The following is a 19,222-nucleotide window of genomic DNA, read 5'->3' as shown; positions in this document are numbered from 1 at the left end:
CTGCTAAAAGCGGTTTGTGCTAGCTTTATTTATGTGGCTATTATAAGGCTGTTATTATTTTCTTAACTACAAGCTATAACTATATTTAAAACTCATTATTATTAATGTTAAATTTTTTTAACGCTAGGTGTTTCAGGGTTTATTACTATATGAAGGGACTGGATGCATATTGCTTAAGAAGCATATGTATACAGATTAAAAACGAGACCACTTATTACATGTGTGCAGCTTGGCAACTTTGTCAACTGGTCTGGGCGTTTGGGGAAAGCTCATGACACGGCAGTGGGCCGGAATGAAACTACAAAGGGAGGGGGGAGCACACAGCCCGAACGCTTCAGCTGTCACACAAAGTCTAATTGATCGTTTTGGGAAGGGGGGACTGCACAAGTTGTGCTCACACGTGTATGTTTTCTCCATGCCTACGAGGCCATTAAATGGCCCTTAGGCCTTAGCTCGCTAGCAAAATAGACCGGTGAATGAGCTTCGATTACCCTGTTGCTGACCAATGGTGGTTTGCTGAGCAGATCCGTAGCCATGAGACTCATAAATCCACCAACTACAACCAAGCCGGCCACTGTCTTAGCCCTCATTAATATCAACCAGTGACTTAAAACGTTTATCAAGGTCTGAAACATTATTTCTCCCGCAAGAATCTCCCCAATCAGTGGCTGTCTGCCACGACAGAATGTGCCTCAAAGCTGTCGAAAAAACAGTAAACCGTTCAAGTTGGGGGAGGCGGACTTCCTCAACCACAAACAGTGGTAGCTAACCCATGTTCTCTGCTAATATCACACTCGGTCAAAATTGGGAGGTCCTACTGGGTGAGCATAATGGGTGCCCTGGGCTGGTGTCCAAGTTGAATGTTTTGAGACTACAGCCTGTTTGAGTAGAAACAGACAATCTTTCGGGCTCTTTTGAACATAGGGAATAGATAGACTCCATTCTCACCTTTGTATATCTTCACGGCCACAACAAAATATTCCGGTGATATGATAGAAAACCAAAAATGATCAGTTGCATTATCACTTGCAGCTATCGCGAGCCATATTCTCCGCGCAGCAAGAAAGAGAAATAAACACATTCACTCAAACCAAGAACAGAATTTCTAAAAAGCCAAAGAGATTCGCGACCAGAAAAGACTAAGAAATCCAAAAAGACCAGAAACGCTCCTGTGCTCCCCGACCTCCGACCATCCAAGAAGAACGAAAATTAGTCATTCGTTGAATGTGCCCTAGTGAGCCTAATAACCATCATTGTATGCCGCCACGCTCACCTGGCACGTCCCAGTCTCGCCCCCATTGCCGGATAGGGAGCTCCTCGGGCTCGAACACCTGTTCAACGCGGGTATTCACCTGCTGAAGCCGATCGGTCAAGTCACCATGGGAAGCGAAATGATGAGAGTTTTGAAAACTGGTTCGGTGACTGCCGGGGTAAAGATGGTCTGTTGCGGAGGTGCGAGCGAGCGGGGCATTGGTGTACGTGTTCCTAGCCCTGTTTTTCCAGCTCTTTTGGGCCTGGTAGTTCTCCCAAAGCTTTATCATTCGCTGTGCCAATTCCGGCTGCAGTCGGTAGAGGTATTCCAATTCGTCCTTAGTCCTTGTTGCCATGCTCGACATCGGTTCTGAATGCTCTTGTACCATTCGAAACGATTGTATCGTCGTCTGACAGTACGCTTGTTGTACTCCCAAATCACTCATCCGTTCCAATAATCTCTTCTCAAGTTCGTCTGGGTCAAAGGGAAGCGGTCTCTGAATGCCGGTTCTTTCCGCTCTCTGCTCTTGCTCGAGGTTCACCTGCAACTGTAGAAGCAGCACTTGCTCTTTCTGTACTTCTTCTCGTTGGGACTCCTGAATGTAAGGCATTGCTGAAACTATTTTCTCCGTAGGCCTCTCCGTGTTTTGCGATTTTGCCGTCACCCAGTGTATGCTCTCCATAAACTTATCTTCACAAAATCTGCTGAGATCTCTATGTTCATCGTGGCGCGCACCATTTCTGGGATTCGGTTGAAGCTCATTCGTTTCTTGCCCCTCACTTCTGCTCTGCTGGTAAGTGAACATTCTGTCGGCGCTCATGCCATACGGCTCGATTAGAATTGCTTGATGGTCGCCGATCTTGCCGCGCTTGTTCGTTCCAGGCGTGCTTCAAGTCGCCCTCGAATGGTCGAGATGGTGGATAGGAGTCTACGAAATGGAGGTATTCGGTGAAAGGGGCTTGTCGAATTGGCTTCTTGTGCTTGTTGGTAGGATGGGGAGTGGCTGATGACATCTCTGAGGAAAGGTCGACTGGGCTGAGTGGGTAGAGACGCCCCTTCTTATATCAGAAAAGGAGGGGAACAATGAATTTTGAGATTTTTCTGTGACTCACTTTTCAAAGGAACCGTTCAAGCTTTTATCAACGTCACTCCGCCGTAATGGATGGACAAGACGCCATAGTCATTAAGTCCGGTGACATACTGAATGGATTCCCCGTAGATCCAATCAAGATATCGCCAATGAATTGCCTCGGCTAACCAAAACAATGTTAACCACCTTGCGAATACGCAAGGTCTCGCACGCTGACGGACATTGGTTTTCAATACTTCACAGTTACAAATATGGCTTAATATTATTCCAAATGCTGTCAAACCTTTGGCAGCAGAACCAGAACACAGTTTTATCATAATCTGAATCTTAATAGTTTCTAGAGCCATTTGGTTCCAAGTTCACTGGCGTGACATGATGCAATGAAGAGCACCAACGCATCATACATGTCCCAACAGCATCTCCAGCGTATGACTTCGTCCAGCTCTCTGAACATGCGTGCCCTTCGCTCTATTTCCGCAGAGGCATGGAAGCAATTAATTGTATTTGGAATGTCCTTATTCGAAAGAGGCCTCGTTTGGTGCTTAAACATCTAGCTGCAAAGAAAATGTGCAGACAAGTGCTCTTGAATATGGTCTCGGTATGATTGACGGGAGTTCAAGACTCTGCAGTGATTCTAGCCGCGCGGTTGCCGTTGGAGGTGACGCCGGTGATACGTTTGGTTCTAGTTCAGGTAATCCCATATGAAGGCTCGATAAACGCCGTGAATTATGATCAAGGGACAACCGTCTGGGTCATCGCAGTGGGCAGGAGAATTTGTAAACTGGCCCCCACTCAATCTGTCAGGGTGAAGATTCCGGCCTCTAAATTGAAGTCCATGTTCGATCCTTTATGTTAGACCTCTGCCGTGGGAACTAAATCTGAATTTGGATGGTGTGTGGTTGATAGGCATGATGGGGCTTTGCGTAGTCGTTGGAAGCTTGGAGGCATCTGTTGACACCGTCGTTGTCGACAAGTGTCCTGGATTCAGAAGAGACTTTTGCACAATGAGAGATATAACATTGCTGCCAGAATGCAGAGCGGCTGTCTACCAGAATGAGAGAATACCCACACGGCCAACCTCCTTATCTGATGGCAAGTATGACGAACCTGAAGGAGCCCCACCGTCACTTGGTCGAGGTTCTGTGGACATCCTTTGCAATTAGCTCTTAGAAGTAAACCCGCACATTCCCAGCTTTTTTGTTCGAGGAACCGCGCTTGATTATGGACCCATGCATTAGCAAAATGCGCAAACCACACTCAGCATGAGGTAAAATGAGCAAGCTGATCTCGGCAGCTCGGGCTGGCGGATGGCGGTCCGGCTTGTGACCATCGTTCACCTTCGATCATAGTCACAGATCGCGGAGAGCTTGGTTCAGGGCGCGACCGTTGCAAATTCAGATTTGTGACTTGCTGCCGCTCTTTATGAGAGGCCTAACACTCCGTAGGACCATAGTGCTATGTTATGTGTACGGATGGCCGAGAAGATCTGTCCGACGTCAGACGTTGGCTTCCTTGAGGTCTCTGGTCTACATTGAAAGCGTTGAAAGATGGTGGAAGCTGTTCCATGATACTTATCGAACAAAAATGCAATATCCTTCGAAGAAGCAACCTTGAAAGCACGTGAGTTGTGGGTTCTGGGAGTTACGGGGCGAGCCGGGGTCTGTCCGTTCGGCTTCCACAGTGACACCTTGGACTTCAACGAGGTCACCAGGCATGAAAAAATACCCGCATAATTCTAGGCCCCAGCCATTGATGAGCAAAAGCAGTTCAGCGTAGTTTCGCCGAAATTTCCGCATTGAGGCATTTCAGGACTTCTCTTGGCGTGACTCGCCCCAGTCGAATTGCGTCCTCTTTTGGTCATGCCCTGCTCGAGGGAAACACGATTCCAGGTTTAGCTCCATTCGTGGAATCATTACTTTTGTATCTATTCTCGGAAGAATGTTGCTTGAAATTCCTCGTCAGACTAAGCACTGTTTCTCGTCAAGGTCCCAGGGCTTTCAAGACGAAGTCAAAAACAATGGACTATCTCTCAACCTGAATTGCGTTGCATGCCAGTAGGCCCGGGGGTCGGCCCGACAGTAAGCTTCAACATGGGTCCAATCTCGCCGCACATGGACAAGCTGACAGGTCGGTGGTATTGGTTGGGGGTCAGAAAACTCTGGGAGATGATCCCTGAGACGACGACCGGGCTGGGCCTGGCGATCATGAGATATCCCACGTCCAAACCCAGGCAGCCGGGAGCCCGCATGCTAGGATGCGGGATGTTGGGCCTTGGAGTTGGTCACTGCTTTGGCGAAACAACCGATGCTCAAGTGTCATGGCCGTGCTCTGAGGAAGCACAGACCTGTGAAGGCTTGCATCGGTTCAAGACCCATGGGGAGGACCAAAAGATCCTGAGCCTGGAGAAGCCCAGATGGTCTCGCCAACTTGGCCGGCGGTGATGTGCTCACCCTTAACAGGCAGGCGAGCTTGGCATGCTTGGGGAGCTGAAAGATGACGAGCGGCCTGGGCATGCTATACTTCGGGAGTGGTTTCACCAGTCACCTGGAATACATTACAGACTATATGTGTAAAGTGCCAGACAACAAGCATCATTCTCTGGATCCATGAGGCTTATGGTTGTCCAAGTTGATCAAATTCATGAGAATTCCACTGCCCAGTGTACGCGTTAGTGGTTGTAAGTTGGAGAAGTGGTTGCGCTATTCGAGCGTAACAAAGACTACCAAGCCGCATACACAGAATGAAAATTTTCCCCAGTCGCGATGCAGATGGAAAATCGCGTCATCGGGTTAAGTGGGGTCCCAAGAAAACCATGACAGACCTCAACTCAACCGAGCTCCCCAAACGGGCAGCCACTTTCCTGAAACCAGAATCTCAGGATCCTATGGTTCGTTGGCCTTGGTTTTTTCTCATGGCTTCCGCCGCCTGGAGTGGGCTGTCGGACGTTGGCAACATGTGAACGGGCGACTCGTGGGAGGCGGAAGACGTGATTAGGAGACCTCCTTTTGCAAAACCCGCCAAGATGGTTGGCCATGCGCTATAGCCCATTCCTTCACATCAGCCTTATAGCCTTCGGCCTTTCCGAGCTCTCGTGTTCCCGTGTGTGTGTGTGCCGCCTGCAGCTGATGTGCTTGTGATACCCAAGGACGTATGAGCAGCTGCATATAAGGTGGCCGCTTGGGACGCATGAGGTCCACTCCCTCACACTCCACACTTTTGGAAGGATATTGAGTTGCTCCACGGTGCCGCCCGAGGACAACCGCAGTAATTCCTGCCCACGATGTCGGCCTCAAACCATTCCAAGTCGAACGTCTCTAAGGATGGAGATGTCCTCCAAGTCGTTGGTGACGAGGAGCTGGGTTGGTCTCGTCTGGTTCTTCTTTGCTGGTCCCCCTTTACTGATCCCCGGTGCAGACAATGGCCGGATTTTCGATGCGCGCGAGGCGAAGAGACAAATCGGCATCCCGACCGCCATCTTCCTGATCGTGAACCGTATCATCGGTACTGGAATCTTCGCTACTCCGAGTACGATCCTGGGCCTCTCTGGCAGCGTTGGTCTCTCACTATTCATGTGGGTCGCCGGCATGCTCATCGCGCTGGCCGGAACTGCGGTGTTTATGGAGTTCGGCACGGCGATACCCAAGAACGGCGGCGAGAAGAACTACCTGGAATACGTCTGGCGGAAACCGAAGTTCCTGACTACCGGCCTTTACACCGGCTATGTCATCCTCCTGGGCTGGGCCAGCGGTAACTCAGTTGTCTTCGGCGAGTATATATTGCACGCCGCCAACGTCGAGGTTGACCGGTGGAACCAGCGCGGAATTGGTCTTGCCTGCCTAACATTCGCGTTCCTGATCCACGGCCTCGCCCTGAAGTGGGGACTGCGACTCCAGAACTTCCTCGGAAGCATCAAAATTTTCATCATCTTGATTATGGTGTTCGCCGGCTGGGCAGCGCTGGCCGGCCGCGTCAAGCTCGACAAGAAGCCCGACAACTTCACCAACGCCTTCGAGGGAACGACGGGCAGTGCCTACGGCGTCGTCACGGCGCTTTACAACGTCATTTGGAGCTATGTCGGCTACAGCAACGCCAACTACGCCCTCAGCGAGACCAAGAACCCCGTTCGAACGCTCAAGATCGCCGCGCCCCTCGCCGTTGGTGTTATCGGTGTCCTGTATATGCTGGTTAACATCTCCTACTTCGCTGCCGTGCCAAAGGACGAGATGCTCGCCGCCAAGCGACTGGTCGCCGCGTCGCTCTTTCGCAACGTCCTGGGACCGACTGCTGAGCGCGCTCTGTCCGTCTTCGTGGCGCTGTCTGCACTGGGAAACGTGCTAAGTGTGATCTTCTCGCAGGGTCGTCTGGTTCAAGAGCTGGGCCGCGAGGGTATCCTGCCATTCTCGAAGTTCTGGGCCAGCAACCGACCCCTGAACGCCCCCCTCCCCGGCCTCATGTGGCACTGGCTCATCTGCGCCATTACCATCCTGGCGCCGCCCCCCGGTGATGCGTACAACTTCATCCTGAAGTGAGTTCCCTTTCCTGCCATGACACGCTATCGCGTCAAAAGCTAATCACATTCTCCCAGCCTTATATCATATCCGCTGGCCATAATCAACGCGTTCGTCGCAGCCGGTCTTGTGTGGCTTTACATCAAGCGGGACGAGTGGAACTGGCACCCTCCCTTCAGCGCCACCCTGCCCGTCGTCGTCTTCTTCATGCTCAGCAACATTTACCTCGTCGTCGCTCCCTTCGTGCCGCCCGAGGAGGGCCAGAACGTCTATGAATCCCTGCCCTACTGGATCCACTGCGTGGTCGGGTTTGGGGTCATCTTCGCCGGGGGGGTCTATTGGTTCATCTGGGCGAAGCTGCTGCCCAAGATCGGGAAGTACCAGCTCGTGCGGGAGACTGTTGTCGACGATATTGATGGCTGGGACAGGGCTGTCTTTGTCAGGAAGCCGCTTGGGACTGTGGTGCCTGAGGAAGACGATGTGCCCCATTACGGATCTTTGTAGTGGAGGGTGTAGACACCCTGTCTGTTTGCATAATAATTATAAGATCTAATCTCAGTCAGACGATGGCTGCTGAGGATGTTTATGCACATAATGGAACACGGAAAATTGTCAATATCGTGAAAGTATGCCACTTTCGGACTTCGCCTCTCCTGATATTTAATCGAGTAAAGATTGATTCATATCACCATCACGTAGGGGCCATGCAATTGGCTATTCTTAAATCCCAGACGCGTAGCACGTAGAAGAAAACGCGTTTCTGATATCGGAAGTTACTCGAGCTCAAATAATCAATCCGTAGCTACCTACGAGGTACCAAAAATAGCAAATGACCGCTTTCCTCCTCCTCCCCCTCCCGGGTCCACGCCCCACTCTTGCCAAAAGAAGAAGAAAAGCAAAACGAAAAGGACAGAGAATGCGATTCGTGTAGACCCCATTACCGATTACCAAATATCGCAGACAAGATGATTTGGAAACATCTCCAAATCCGTTGTTGCCTTGGACATGAACCAGCACAACGTAATTGAAGGGCTAATACCCGAGATACTTGAATCGCAGGTTTAGGAACTCCTCCCACAGGTCCTCACCCGACACTGCCTTGTGTTTCCAATGCAAGTTGTAGTCTCCATAAAATTGGTCCCTCGTGTAGCGTAGTCCATCCACCAGCATTCCTCCCTCGTAAATCCAGTTGGATCGCACAGACCAGCCTGCTTTGACATTCTCTTTCGGGTACCCGGGCCGAAGTTCAGCCCCCGTCGCTTGCGAATCTTGGCCACCGAAGCCACCCGAGCCGCCTGGTTTAGCTGGCTCGTCGACGGCTGCAACACTCGGGGCTGCCTGACTGGTACTCGGTGGGGGCATGCATTCTCCGCCGTGGCCTGGCGGATGTACTCCTTGTTGTTGGGGGTAATGAGGTTGGTTTAAGGGAAAATGTGTTGTGAACACTTGGAGCTTCTCCAGGTCTGAGGCCAGTGCGAAACTCGTACGGTTCTAAGTCGTCGCCGTAACGCTGACATGCTTGAGGTTGGGGGTGGTATCCATATTGGTGGCTGTAATCCACCTGTGATCCTCCGTGCGAGCCGCCATGACCAGTCTGTGGTCCTCCGTATGAGTAGTAGGGGCCTGGTTGAGGTGCTGCTTGTGGATCTCCGTAGTAGCCCAGTTGAGCTGCCCCCTGCTGTTGGAAATCTTCACCCGTAGGGCCAGCTTCAGTACTAGTAGGTGCTGCTGACGTTGTGGGGTAGTAGCCACCCATATGGCCCATACCTGATGAGTGGGACTGGTAAGGGTAGTTCGGGTCCATTTTGTGATAATTTCTGCTGGAATGCTATTGGCTTTGTATGAGTAGGGAGAGCAATAGAGTCTGAGACAATACGTATGTGTGGAGTTTTGGAATTCTCAGTGGTGAGAGGCTGTTTGATCCCTGTGTAGTAATGGAGATGTAGTTGATTCAAAAATAAATGAAAGACCAGAATCAAAAGGCCGTAGGTATTTATAAGAAAGCAGCAGGCAAGTGATTAGTTGTTTATGCACTTGAAATCTTGTTACTGGGGAACGTGTACTGTCACTGAATAGATCTAAACGTTGAAATCATTCCATCCTTTTCACGCGTCCATATTAGTCACACTGAGGTGATCTCACTGATAGGCTTTGTTAAATTCTTGAACAGTTGTGGATATGCAGGAAGCGATTGCAAGGAGAAGAACAATACTGGGAGTCACGGCTGACTATGAGGTAGACTTTTGCAAGTAAGAGAAGGGAGAATACCAGCTGGTACAGGTGACAACCGATTTTCTGTGATAGCCGCCCGCAAAACTTGTGGCCTTACAGTGCAAGTTGCTCTCTCTTACATTGGACGAGGAAGGTTGTGGACAGTAGCTGCAGCCCATCTTCTGAGACTTTTGGCTTGTTCGTCGCTGTGTATCCGCGGCGGAAGTAGAAGAATGCTCGTCTCTTATTTCTATGCGTGTGGTCTCTCTATGCCGAGAAGCTACCTGATGCCGATGTACTTGGGGGGGGGGGGGCTTGTCTTCCTCACATTTGCGTGGAAAGCAACAGGAGGAGATCGGAAGTCTTAAGATCTCAGTGATTTGTATTTATTTGAAACGTAATTGATAACAGACTATAACCCTCTGAAATGTCACTCAAAGAGATGTGATGTGGCTTCTATGTGCATACATTAGCGTATCCGTTTCTCCAACGTGTGCCACCAATCATAGCAATGTGCCCTGTTGAGGGGTGTTGTAGGGAGGGCAGAGGGCTCGTCTTCTTGTTCTCTTTTGTCGAAATAAATCCTCATCCGAGATATGCCAGCGATTTCCAGGTTGAACTTGCATTCAGAAACGTAATCAACCATGGGTATGCAACCAAAATTTTGAAATGAACGGCTATGACTTCATCTACCTGCTGTATTCTAGGTGCTTCAAATAACTCATGCCTAATTACGTCCTTCCAAAACTTCATCTCAAAGCACCAAACACTGGCTTCCAAAAAATCCAAAAACTAAGCAATAGATTCTCAATCTCTTCCCAAGATCCCTGCTGCGACTTCGGGGAGGCTGGCAGCCCTTGATAATCCCTCGCTCCGTGGTACCGCCCAAGACAACCCAAAGAGAACAACTACATTCGCATCCGGTTGAATTCGTCCATCACTCGCCTCCTGCTTGGTACTCTGTGGCCGCTAAACGCTTGTTTGAATCTCGCGTAGAATTCACGCGATGCTTGATGTCCAGGCTCCAAGTATATTCCCTCATCAAGTAACCACTCTCTCTCCTGAGTGGTAAACACATACCGTCGGTCAAACGTTTCCTGTTCGGAAACATCACCACGCTGCGGAGCTTGGCTGTTCGGGCCGCTGCGGCCAGTCCGATACCAAGTCATTGGTTGCTGCACGTCCGGCGTCATCGCTTGCGAGGCCGCGCTGTTGTAATTCTGGCCCGGCATCTGGTACGGAGGCTCTATCGGCGGCGGCCTTTGGTTTGTAGGTGCCTGGGCTACGGGCGCGATCGGCGGGAGCTGGTTTCCCGGCCGCGGGTTAGCAGATGCAACTGGCGGCAGTTGTTGGTTTGTGCCCGGTGTGTTCGGGTACGGGTCCCCGAAGCCCGGTCGAGGGGCTTCATACTGGCCGCCGCGACCGACATGCGATCTGCCGACTGGGACGCTGGGGCCCGGCTGAGGGGCTTCGTATTGCTGGTACTGACCCGGCTGTGATCCTCTGTATGAGGCGCCGGGGCCTGGCTGACGTGCTTCGTATGATAACTGATGGACAGCTTGAAATGACATTTGCGGGTGTTGGGAGGCACCCGGACGTGCTCCTTGCGGATCGGCGGAGCCAGGTTGACCTGCCCTCTGTAGGCCTTGAGCGAACGCGGCTGCTGTCGCAGCATCAAGCTTGTGCACGACTCGGAAATCATCTCGCATTGTGGGCCTGATTTTGTTTTGCCAGCCAACTTCCAAATCCAGCACCTTCAAATAATCTTGAATGTTTGGGAAGTCTCCCTGCATGATCTGGAATATCATATCAAATGGAATTTGTCGTCTGGCCCCGGGGTACCGAGGATCTTCCGTGGCTCTCAGGTGAACCAGGCGTTGAATCCACTCAGGCCGCCAACCCGTTTGTCTCACTAGTGCCGCTAAAGTCTCCTGGTGGTGTGGTCGTGAATGTCAGTACTGGATCATATATAATTGATGTAATTACAAACCTGAGGATCATTCCCTTTCTTCACGTGTCCTTGAAAGGCTTGCTCCGTTGGACCAGGGCCAATACTAGCAGCTGCTGCTGGACCCGCAGTTTGGTAGCTGGTCATTTGGGCTGCACCCGATGACTGAGGATAGTAGTAATTGTTTGGGTTCATCTTGCGACAATTTCTGTTGTGTTTTTGGCTTTATAATGGGCTGCTTAATCCTGGCGTGGTGATGTTGGTGTTGATGTGTAGAGAAAAGAAGATGGTAGACCATGAGGACAGGATGCCAGATATTTATATAAAACAGCAGAACAATGTGAGGGGCTTCAATTCTTGTCACTGCAAAGGGTATGCTGTGACTGAGTGAATGACTGAGGGAATCCCTCGGCTCAACACCTCAGTCACACCAGAAATCACCCAGAGAGCTTCAGTTTCGGTCTCAAATACCCGAGGAGTACGCAGAAGGTGAGTTAAAGGAAAGAAAAGAAGGAGTCACAGCCCACAGTGAGACAGGTTTGTATATACGAGAAGGAGAGCCGTCTTCTAAACATTGATGGCAGATCTGGAACTGAATCACTTGTGACAAGAGAACGGATGTTTGCACCCGAAAAAACAGAGGGTACACCAATACATCACCAACACTCAACCAACACTCACGCCTAATTCGCACACCCAATCCACACACCCAATTCATATACCTAACACCTATACACATATAATTATTGGGTGTATAGGTGTTAGGTATGTGGGTGTTAGGTGTAAAGGTATTGGGTATGTGGGTATTAGGTGTGTGGGTGTTGGGTGTGTTCCTGTGGGTGGGTGTGTAAATAGACCTGGTGACATTTTTAAATGGCTGCAGCTGCAGCACGAGTGATGTACGGGTGTACCCTCCGTCTTTACGGGTGCGAACATCTGTTCTCTATAACAATGGCCAGACGTATGTAGTCATCAATGAAAATTTCAGGAGCCAACAGGTTGGCAGTGCTGATATGGCTGGCACAAACCATGGTGACTTATTCTTGGCCTAGAAAATCCCAAGCTTTACAGCTGCTGCTGACAGATTATCAGTACATGAGTAATATAAGGCGAGAACCTTCACTGTTTGTATGCGTATGTCCATACCTTATTTCCCATCCTCACACCACGCTGGTTATCAGGCGAACACTGGCACCAAACACGAAACACATGTACGGAGAGCCCTCCCAGCCCTCCGGGAAAATTATTAGGAATTTTATGCAAGCCACAAGTTGCGATATCCTGGTGCATGACTTCGTTTTCGTAGTCCCTTTGAATGATCATTTGGGGATTATACTACAGCAGAAACGTGTTTCAAAAACCAACCAACTCTCCGGAATATCCATGTGTATCCTAATCCCCGTTACTTCCTCCTGCTCGCCCGAAGACTGAAGCCAAAAAAAGACAATAAAACAAGAAAACACCAAAATCTTGGATATGCTAATCGTAGTTGTCAATGGCACTTGAAGACTGACATTCCGCAGGTAGTTTCCCTCAACCACAACACCTATTTTCCGACCTCATCCAGCCTGTTATCTCGAGAAACTGCTGACTGAGACTCCAGAAACTTCCCGCTCGTGGTTCTCAAAGCTTTCCAGCATTCATGTATTGGAGCTAATTTTTCTGCTAAAAAGACTTGCCATGCTGCGCAAAGTATCTGAACCAATCAGTGGTGACGGCAAACGCCTCTTTTGGAATACCGTTGGCGCATCAGTGAGATACGGACTGCAAAAGAATGACTGTCAGTCGAACTCGGTTTCTATTCAGAATGAGAACAGACAGCTCACCATCGCCAGGCTGAGGTGTCTCTAGGGTGCCGTGCTTTCTGGACATGCTCCCTACAAACTACTCATCAGGACCAAGTGCTCCCATGTATGGGTTACCGAAAACGAATAAAGATTCCTCTTGTAGATGGGTGGGGCGTTGTTCGTATCCTTCGTATGCGTTGCCGTCAGAAGGCTGAGATCCCAGGTATTCAACGCTGAAGTCAGGCTCAAATCCTTCATGTGTGATACTGGAGTCAAGAAGATATTCTTGGTGTGACACGATGGGGCCGGCCGGCGATCCATCACATGTGTAGCCACAGGAAGTTTGAAGTGCTCCGTATTGGTTGCTGTAAGAAGGATGGAGCGAACCATGTGTGATACTGGTACGAGGCGGGTATCCTTGGGGTGTGAACGTAATGCTAGACTGGCATCCTGCGAATCGCTCGATCAGGCCATTTTGGGAATATCCAGTTGGGATGCTGTGAGGAGATTGAGCTTCTTCACGGGAGGCGTCATCTGGATCTGTAATGAGCCAATCCTGGGGAGCCGAATGATCTTTGCATATCTGCGGTGATATGATGTTCCTGCTGTAGGGGTTGATCGTGTTAGAGACAGCCATTTCGTTGAAGACTCCCCCGAAATACTCCAGCATGTACTTGAAAATTAGTGACTATGTATGGAAAGCCCTGCCGCGGTTTTCTCCAGGCAGTCGATCGCCCCCAATTTCTTAAAACGTTGAACCTACTTTTGATTCCATCTAGTGATTTCCATGATCTGAATCAGCACCTTGTATGTTAGCATTCAGCCATTGAGTATGCAGTGGACAGGGCCATATACCGTCTCAGTCTCTCCTGCAGGCTGAGAAAAGGGGTCGTCGATACCCCCAGTCTGCCCGACACTCAGCTGTGAATAATCATAGTTCCTCACCGGTCCTGTCACATCGGAGCGATTAGGCTCGTCACATCCGTATGGGCCGCCTAATGAATGCATAATTTCAGGGAGATGCCTGCTTTCACTAGGCTGAGCCTCTACTGGGTTGCCGCAATAAGAATAATGTGCTCCGTACGAACCGTCGTCGCGTGGACTTTGTTCTGTGGCAACCGGGACATGTGTACAGTTTGCAGATTGCACTGTATTCTTTTCTTTAAGACGTTTGTAACGGCATCTTATCGAGGCTGCTGTTCAATTTGCGGGGAGGTCGGGAAACTCGTTTTTAATTGTGGCGAGGATGGACACCTAGGGGGGTTGCTTGCTTCTTCCGCGTGGTCGAGGTTCCCGGCTGTCCCCAAGGGCTAGAAGGCGCGAATGCTGGCCGTCAGTCCATTCTTGGTATTGCGGTATATCTAAGGCCAGCTGAGCTGTCAGTACCAAGGAGGACAACATGTCCGGGATTGCAAACCTCTTGGACCGCTCGGGGAGGAGGCTGTTGATGGCCATCTTGCATTGTGCGTGGAGAAGATCCCCAGTATTCTCCTGGCTGACAACTTATTCCCTCAGCATCCACCGTACAGGCACGCTCTTGATCGTAATCACTGGACATGCTGACGGTATTTCCGCTTTACCTCTGGTTACGATATGTTCCCGTAGGTAAATCTAGGTGAAGCGCTTGTGTTCTTGTTCGTATGATTTTATGGTGCTTGGGTACTTGGTGCTGTGTGCCGTGATGCTCTATCTCAAGAAACAAACTAGGGGGGTTAAAGGTTAACGCAAAAGATTTTTTAATATGCAAGAAAGCCTCAGGGTAATGATGAACCACAAATCATCCAAACTGTCATTTTGCACCGTGGGGGTCACTGGCTGCTTGGTAAAGTTGACAGAAGCAATCATCACATTTATCTGCAAATCACGCCTATGAAAAGGCTGATGAACATAATACCTTAAAGAAGCCTGAGACTGCTACAGTAAGGTGTAGCAGAAAGGAAGCCTTGCTTGCCTCGTTGCCGCAGCAAGGAGGATTGCAACACATATACGCACTTAGTCAAAATGTTTGAAAGTAATACTGTTTGTGACCAAAGGTTCACATCCATAAGATTAACGAGTCAGGCAGTTTGTCAAAGTCAACCAAGACGACGCTACTAAGATCTTTGGGAAGACATCATTCTGGACCTCACTGTTCCAAATTCTTGCTACCTTCAGAGAGTGACACATAGCTCTTCTGCAAGTCATCAATGGTCAAAAGCGTTGTTCCAGATATCTGTTGATTCATGACTGACTTGGCCAGATCAGAATATCCCAGGAAATAGAACGTGATACAAATTGGGGCCTCCCGTCTTCAGTTGCGCTGTTTGAACGTGGATGCAACATCGACCGAAGCGTTGAGAAGTCCGAGCAGATTGTGATGGGCCTTGAAGAATTGTCAGGCCGCTCCAAAATCAGAGACACGGCTGGCCTATATTTATCCCTTGGTAGTCATGCCGTAGAAAGTAGTGACTTGCAAATGGCAACGAAGATGCTGTCGTTAGGTATGCTGTTCTAAGTGCAGGAATCGTATGGTATGCTCGGATATGATACTGATATTATTCCTCATGAGGATTGCCAAATCTCCATCGAGCCTTGGATTTTGATGTCAGACTATCAGTGATGAGAACTTGGACGAGAGGCTCTGTCAGCCGGTAGCACAAATGATGCAGGGAGAGCCGCTGGCCGCGTCGTTTGCGCCCCTGTGGTTCGTGCAGTGAAACAAGCTTGCTCCCCCTTTTTTGACCCTGTGTGACGGGGCGGACCGTGGCAGATTGACGATTTCTCAAGGAGACAGAATTTTTAAGAGTAGAGGAGCAGGCCAGCAAAGGCTCGCTGAAACCTGGGGGCCATGATGGCGTTCAAAGCTGACTACCGGGACTGATTGGCCGGCTCCTTTTACACGGCCAGGACTGCCGTCTAGTTGAGTGACCCAGTTTTGCTGCTTTGATTGGCTGTGAACGCACCCCGTGGGCTCTGGACCCCCTGGCCCCCAGCCAATGTGGGCCAAACAACGGCACGGCGCACCCACGGTCGAAACATCGTCAATTAAGTCGCCCTCGGCCCAGTGCGACTGATCCTTCATCGTCGGCAGCGCCTCCTTTGTTTCACTGAGGCACAAGTCCGACAATGGAAGACCGAGGGCTTGTCTCGTTGATAGAAATAATGCATCGTTGCCTGCCTTTTTCCAGAACTTCCAATGGAGCTGTGTGCTCACATCATCTTTTGCATCGAGTCCATCCCTGAGCCGATCTTGAGCTGGCTGTGTGTGTCACCACTCACACCTACCCACCTACAGTCAAACTTTACTCAGGATTTCAGTGACAGCGCCGGCGCAAACCTCATTTTGAACTGACCTCACATTCCTTTGACACACACCCACTTGCCCAAATCCTCTCTTTTACACAATCTTTTGACGCACACATTCCTTCCCATCACACGCTCTTTTGCATCACATCAACACTCTCTAAATTAGATCTGCACTTGAGAAAAATGGCTGCCGTCCACCGATTCCACTTGGCAACGGCCATCATGGCCCTCCTTCTTTCGCAGCTATCCATCGCCAGCGAGCTTGTCGCCCGCCACATCGAGCTTGTCACGCCGCAGCCCTTCGTTTTCAACGAGTTCGGCCCTACCAACCCCCTCAGCCCTGACGGATCCGACTACCCATGCAAGGTGCCCCAAGGCGAGAGCTTCAAGATGAGCAGCGCCCCTACCGAGATGGTCATCGGCGAGAACCAGACCGTCTCCTTCGAGGGCACGGCCGTCCACGGAGGCGGCAGCTGCCAGTTCGCCTTGGCCGAGGGGCTGGAGCCCACCAAGGAGTCTGCCTGGAAAGTCATTCAGTCCATTGAGGGCGGAGTGAGTAGCCTTCTACCTACCCCGTTTGTTGCCTTTGCGTGTTCACCAGGCATCACACTTCTGTTTGTTGGTTGACTGACATGATTCATTCAAGTGCCCCAAAGCCAACATTGAAGGTAACCTGCAGGACGGCCAGTCGCCTGATGAGTACACCTTTACCATCCCGGACGACTTCACTCCGGGCGATTATACCTTCGCTTGGACCTGGGTCAACCGAATCGGAGGACAGCCAGAGTTTTGTAAGTCAACGCTTGACAGCATGGCACCCTTCCCTCGCCGTCCCTCTCATTGGCAGCAACTAATAGTCACTCCCTTCCAGACATGAACTGCGCCCCCATCAAGGTGAAAGCAGGAGCCGGCTCAAAGCGAATAGTCAAGGACCGTCGAATGATGTACGACCGAAGGCAGGCCTCATACCCAGACCTCTTCCTTGCAAACATCGGCGAGGCGAGCAACGGGTGCGACACTTCCGAGGCTTTAGCCCAGCAGGTGGCGATCCAGTACCCATCTCCGGGCGGCAACGTCCTCACTCCCAACGGCCCAGACGGCCTGTTCAAGCAGCCCTGCGACGGGAACCCCCGCAACAGCGGCACGGGAGGCGGCGGCCGCGGCTCCGGATCTGCTGCCACTGGCGGTGCTGCGTCCTCTGCGACTGGAGGCGGCGCGGCTGGATCAGCGCCAACCGGTGCCTCCGGACAGACTGCATCGGTCCCATCAGGCGGTGCCTCTTAGGGAGGGGCCTGCACTGATGGGCGCCTGATGTGTGTGGGAGGAACGAGGTTTAGTGTCTGCACGGGCGGGCAGTGGACTCCACCTCAGGCACTTGCGTCCAATGCCCGTTGCAAGGAGGAGGGCGAGAGTTCTGGCTTAGATATCACCAACAACGGCTAGTTCGTGGTGGCTTTTGTAGAGACGGGACAGGCCGGATTGTTCATGGGAAAATGAGAGACGATTGTCTCTAGCCCGGATGTTCAAGGCAACTTCTCGTTTCTGGGTGAGGTAGTCTTTTGAGCCATTCTGTTCTGCGTGTAGCCACACAATCGGACAGTCTACAATTATACCCACATGTGTATCGCCACAATTTCCCGGCTACCGTTGATCTCAAGAAATGATCATTGTGAAAATGAAAGTGGCAATCTAGTAAATTTGGTGTCTTTATTACTCTGCCATAAAGATGTCGCCTACGAACAAGTTGATTCTAACTGAACACTTAACCCACTGACGCGGGCACGAGCGAAGAAATAGCAAGAAATGCTCAACAGACGAACTTTGAAAAGGACTTCATAGATCCTTTAGAGGCAAGTACCCTGAAAATGGGAAGCAAAGCCAATCTTCCTGCAACTTCAACGCTTGTCCTGAAAGGCCCGCAAGCGGCAACCTCAACTTTTACCTCTCTGCCCAACGCCCACCTTATTGCGCACGACATCCATGCCGCATCATAAAATACACATAAATAATCGAGGTAAATACGTCTAAATTCACCTTATTCTCAGAGCTCCCCCCAGAGCTGCGCGACCAGATCTGGGACCTAGCTATCCGCGACGACGGCCCGGCCGCCCACTTCTTCACAATGTACGACCCAGCTGTCGACCTCGACGACGTCGTCCGCGTAGAGACGAGGATCCACGCCACAAGCAGCTGGAACGACCCGTTCTACCGCGTGGGGCTTGCTGCCCCACAGGGTCGAGGGTCCAGCGAGCACTCATGGACGGACGGAAACGTGTCGGCCTACATGACAGACTCGGGCCTCTGGACCGCCTGTTGGGAGTCTCGAAAGCGTATGCTGTGGCACTTCCGGTCGACAGCGACCAGCTCGCCTCCCGTGACGGACCCTGCGCATGGGATCCCCCATCCGTGCACGGCGCCCGTGACCATGCCCTTCCGGCGCGACAACGGCGAGCGCGAGTACCTCACCATCCGGCCCTCGGAAGACCTGCTCTGCCTCCAGTTCGCCGAGGGGTCTTTTATCTCCCACCGGAGTGGCTACCACTGGGGTGACGTCCAGAACTTTCCCCTGTTCAGGTGGCGGCGCCCCAACGGCAGGTGGGAGCCGCCAGAGCGCGTGCGCCACGTCGCCATCGAGTTAAACATGGCGTGGCTCGACGATGGGGTCATGGGCGGGCCAATACATGGCTTGCTGAAGGCCGACTACGTGGACGGGCTCGCCGGTTTCTGGTTCATCAACTACGGGCTGGAGCGCAGGTACAGGGCGGACGGGGACCGCCGCGGGCGCCGGACCTTCCGGGCCGGCGGCGGGGTGGAATTTGTCGAGGTCCTCTTCGGCGATGATGAGTGGTGGGACCGGTCTGGCAGGTCTGACGCGGTTCGTTCAGGCGGCCCAGCATTTTCGGCGGCGCAGGATTTGGCACGGCAGTTGACCTTCTTGAAGGCGAAGATGGCTGAGATGGGCGATGACGGGGATGACAGCAGCGATGACGGCGCTGGTGAACGACGGCTGCCGCTTCGATATGGGGTACTTGCTTGTGTGAAACCGGGTTCCGCAAAGCACCTACTGACAAAGAGCGAGTGGATAGATGCTTTGGGTCCGAGCAACAAACCAAATGTGCTTTGACTAGTTAGCGGGAATCA

At 51.3% G+C, this 19,222-nt stretch overlaps 5 protein-coding genes across 5 annotated transcripts; 3 read left to right on the top strand and 2 right to left on the bottom strand.

The window, feature by feature from the left end:
* Positions 1-5,622: 5,622 nt before the first annotated feature.
* On the top strand, positions 5,623-7,354 carry INS49_007866 (uncharacterized protein; the record flags this gene model as incomplete). Its single annotated transcript, XM_043168612.1, has 3 exons — positions 5,623-5,701; positions 5,757-6,867; positions 6,928-7,354. 3 exons carry the CDS (start codon positions 5,623-5,625, stop codon positions 7,352-7,354), a joined length of 1,617 nt encoding a protein of 538 aa, XP_043026292.1.
* A 528-nt stretch (positions 7,355-7,882) lies between these two features.
* INS49_007865 (uncharacterized protein) lies at positions 7,883-8,654 on the bottom strand (the record flags this gene model as incomplete). The annotated part of the gene is made up of 2 exons (XM_043168611.1): positions 7,883-8,229; positions 8,366-8,654. The coding sequence occupies 2 exons, from the start codon at positions 8,652-8,654 to the stop codon at positions 7,883-7,885; spliced, it is 636 nt and encodes a 211-aa protein (XP_043026291.1).
* A 1,315-nt stretch (positions 8,655-9,969) lies between these two features.
* INS49_007864 (uncharacterized protein) lies at positions 9,970-10,770 on the bottom strand (the record flags this gene model as incomplete). Its single annotated transcript, XM_043168610.1, has 1 exon — positions 9,970-10,770. One exon carries the CDS (start codon positions 10,768-10,770, stop codon positions 9,970-9,972), a length of 801 nt encoding a protein of 266 aa, XP_043026290.1.
* Positions 10,771-16,264: 5,494 nt separating this feature from the next.
* Positions 16,265-17,365, top strand: INS49_007863 (uncharacterized protein; the record flags this gene model as incomplete). The annotated part of the gene is made up of 3 exons (XM_043168609.1): positions 16,265-16,633; positions 16,728-16,872; positions 16,953-17,365. The coding sequence occupies 3 exons, from the start codon at positions 16,265-16,267 to the stop codon at positions 17,363-17,365; spliced, it is 927 nt and encodes a 308-aa protein (XP_043026289.1).
* Positions 17,366-18,203: 838 nt separating this feature from the next.
* INS49_007862 (uncharacterized protein) lies at positions 18,204-19,205 on the top strand (the record flags this gene model as incomplete). Its single annotated transcript, XM_043168608.1, has 1 exon — positions 18,204-19,205. One exon carries the CDS (start codon positions 18,204-18,206, stop codon positions 19,203-19,205), a length of 1,002 nt encoding a protein of 333 aa, XP_043026288.1.
* Between the last annotated feature and the right edge of the window lie 17 nt (positions 19,206-19,222).

The sequence above is a fragment of the Diaporthe citri genome, assembly GCF_014595645.1.
Source record: "Diaporthe citri strain NFHF-8-4 chromosome Unknown scaffold_3, whole genome shotgun sequence".
Lineage (NCBI taxonomy): Eukaryota > Fungi > Ascomycota > Sordariomycetes > Diaporthales > Diaporthaceae > Diaporthe > Diaporthe citri.
Note: the sequence above shows the minus strand (reverse complement) of the source record. Positions and strands in the feature narration are given on the sequence as shown.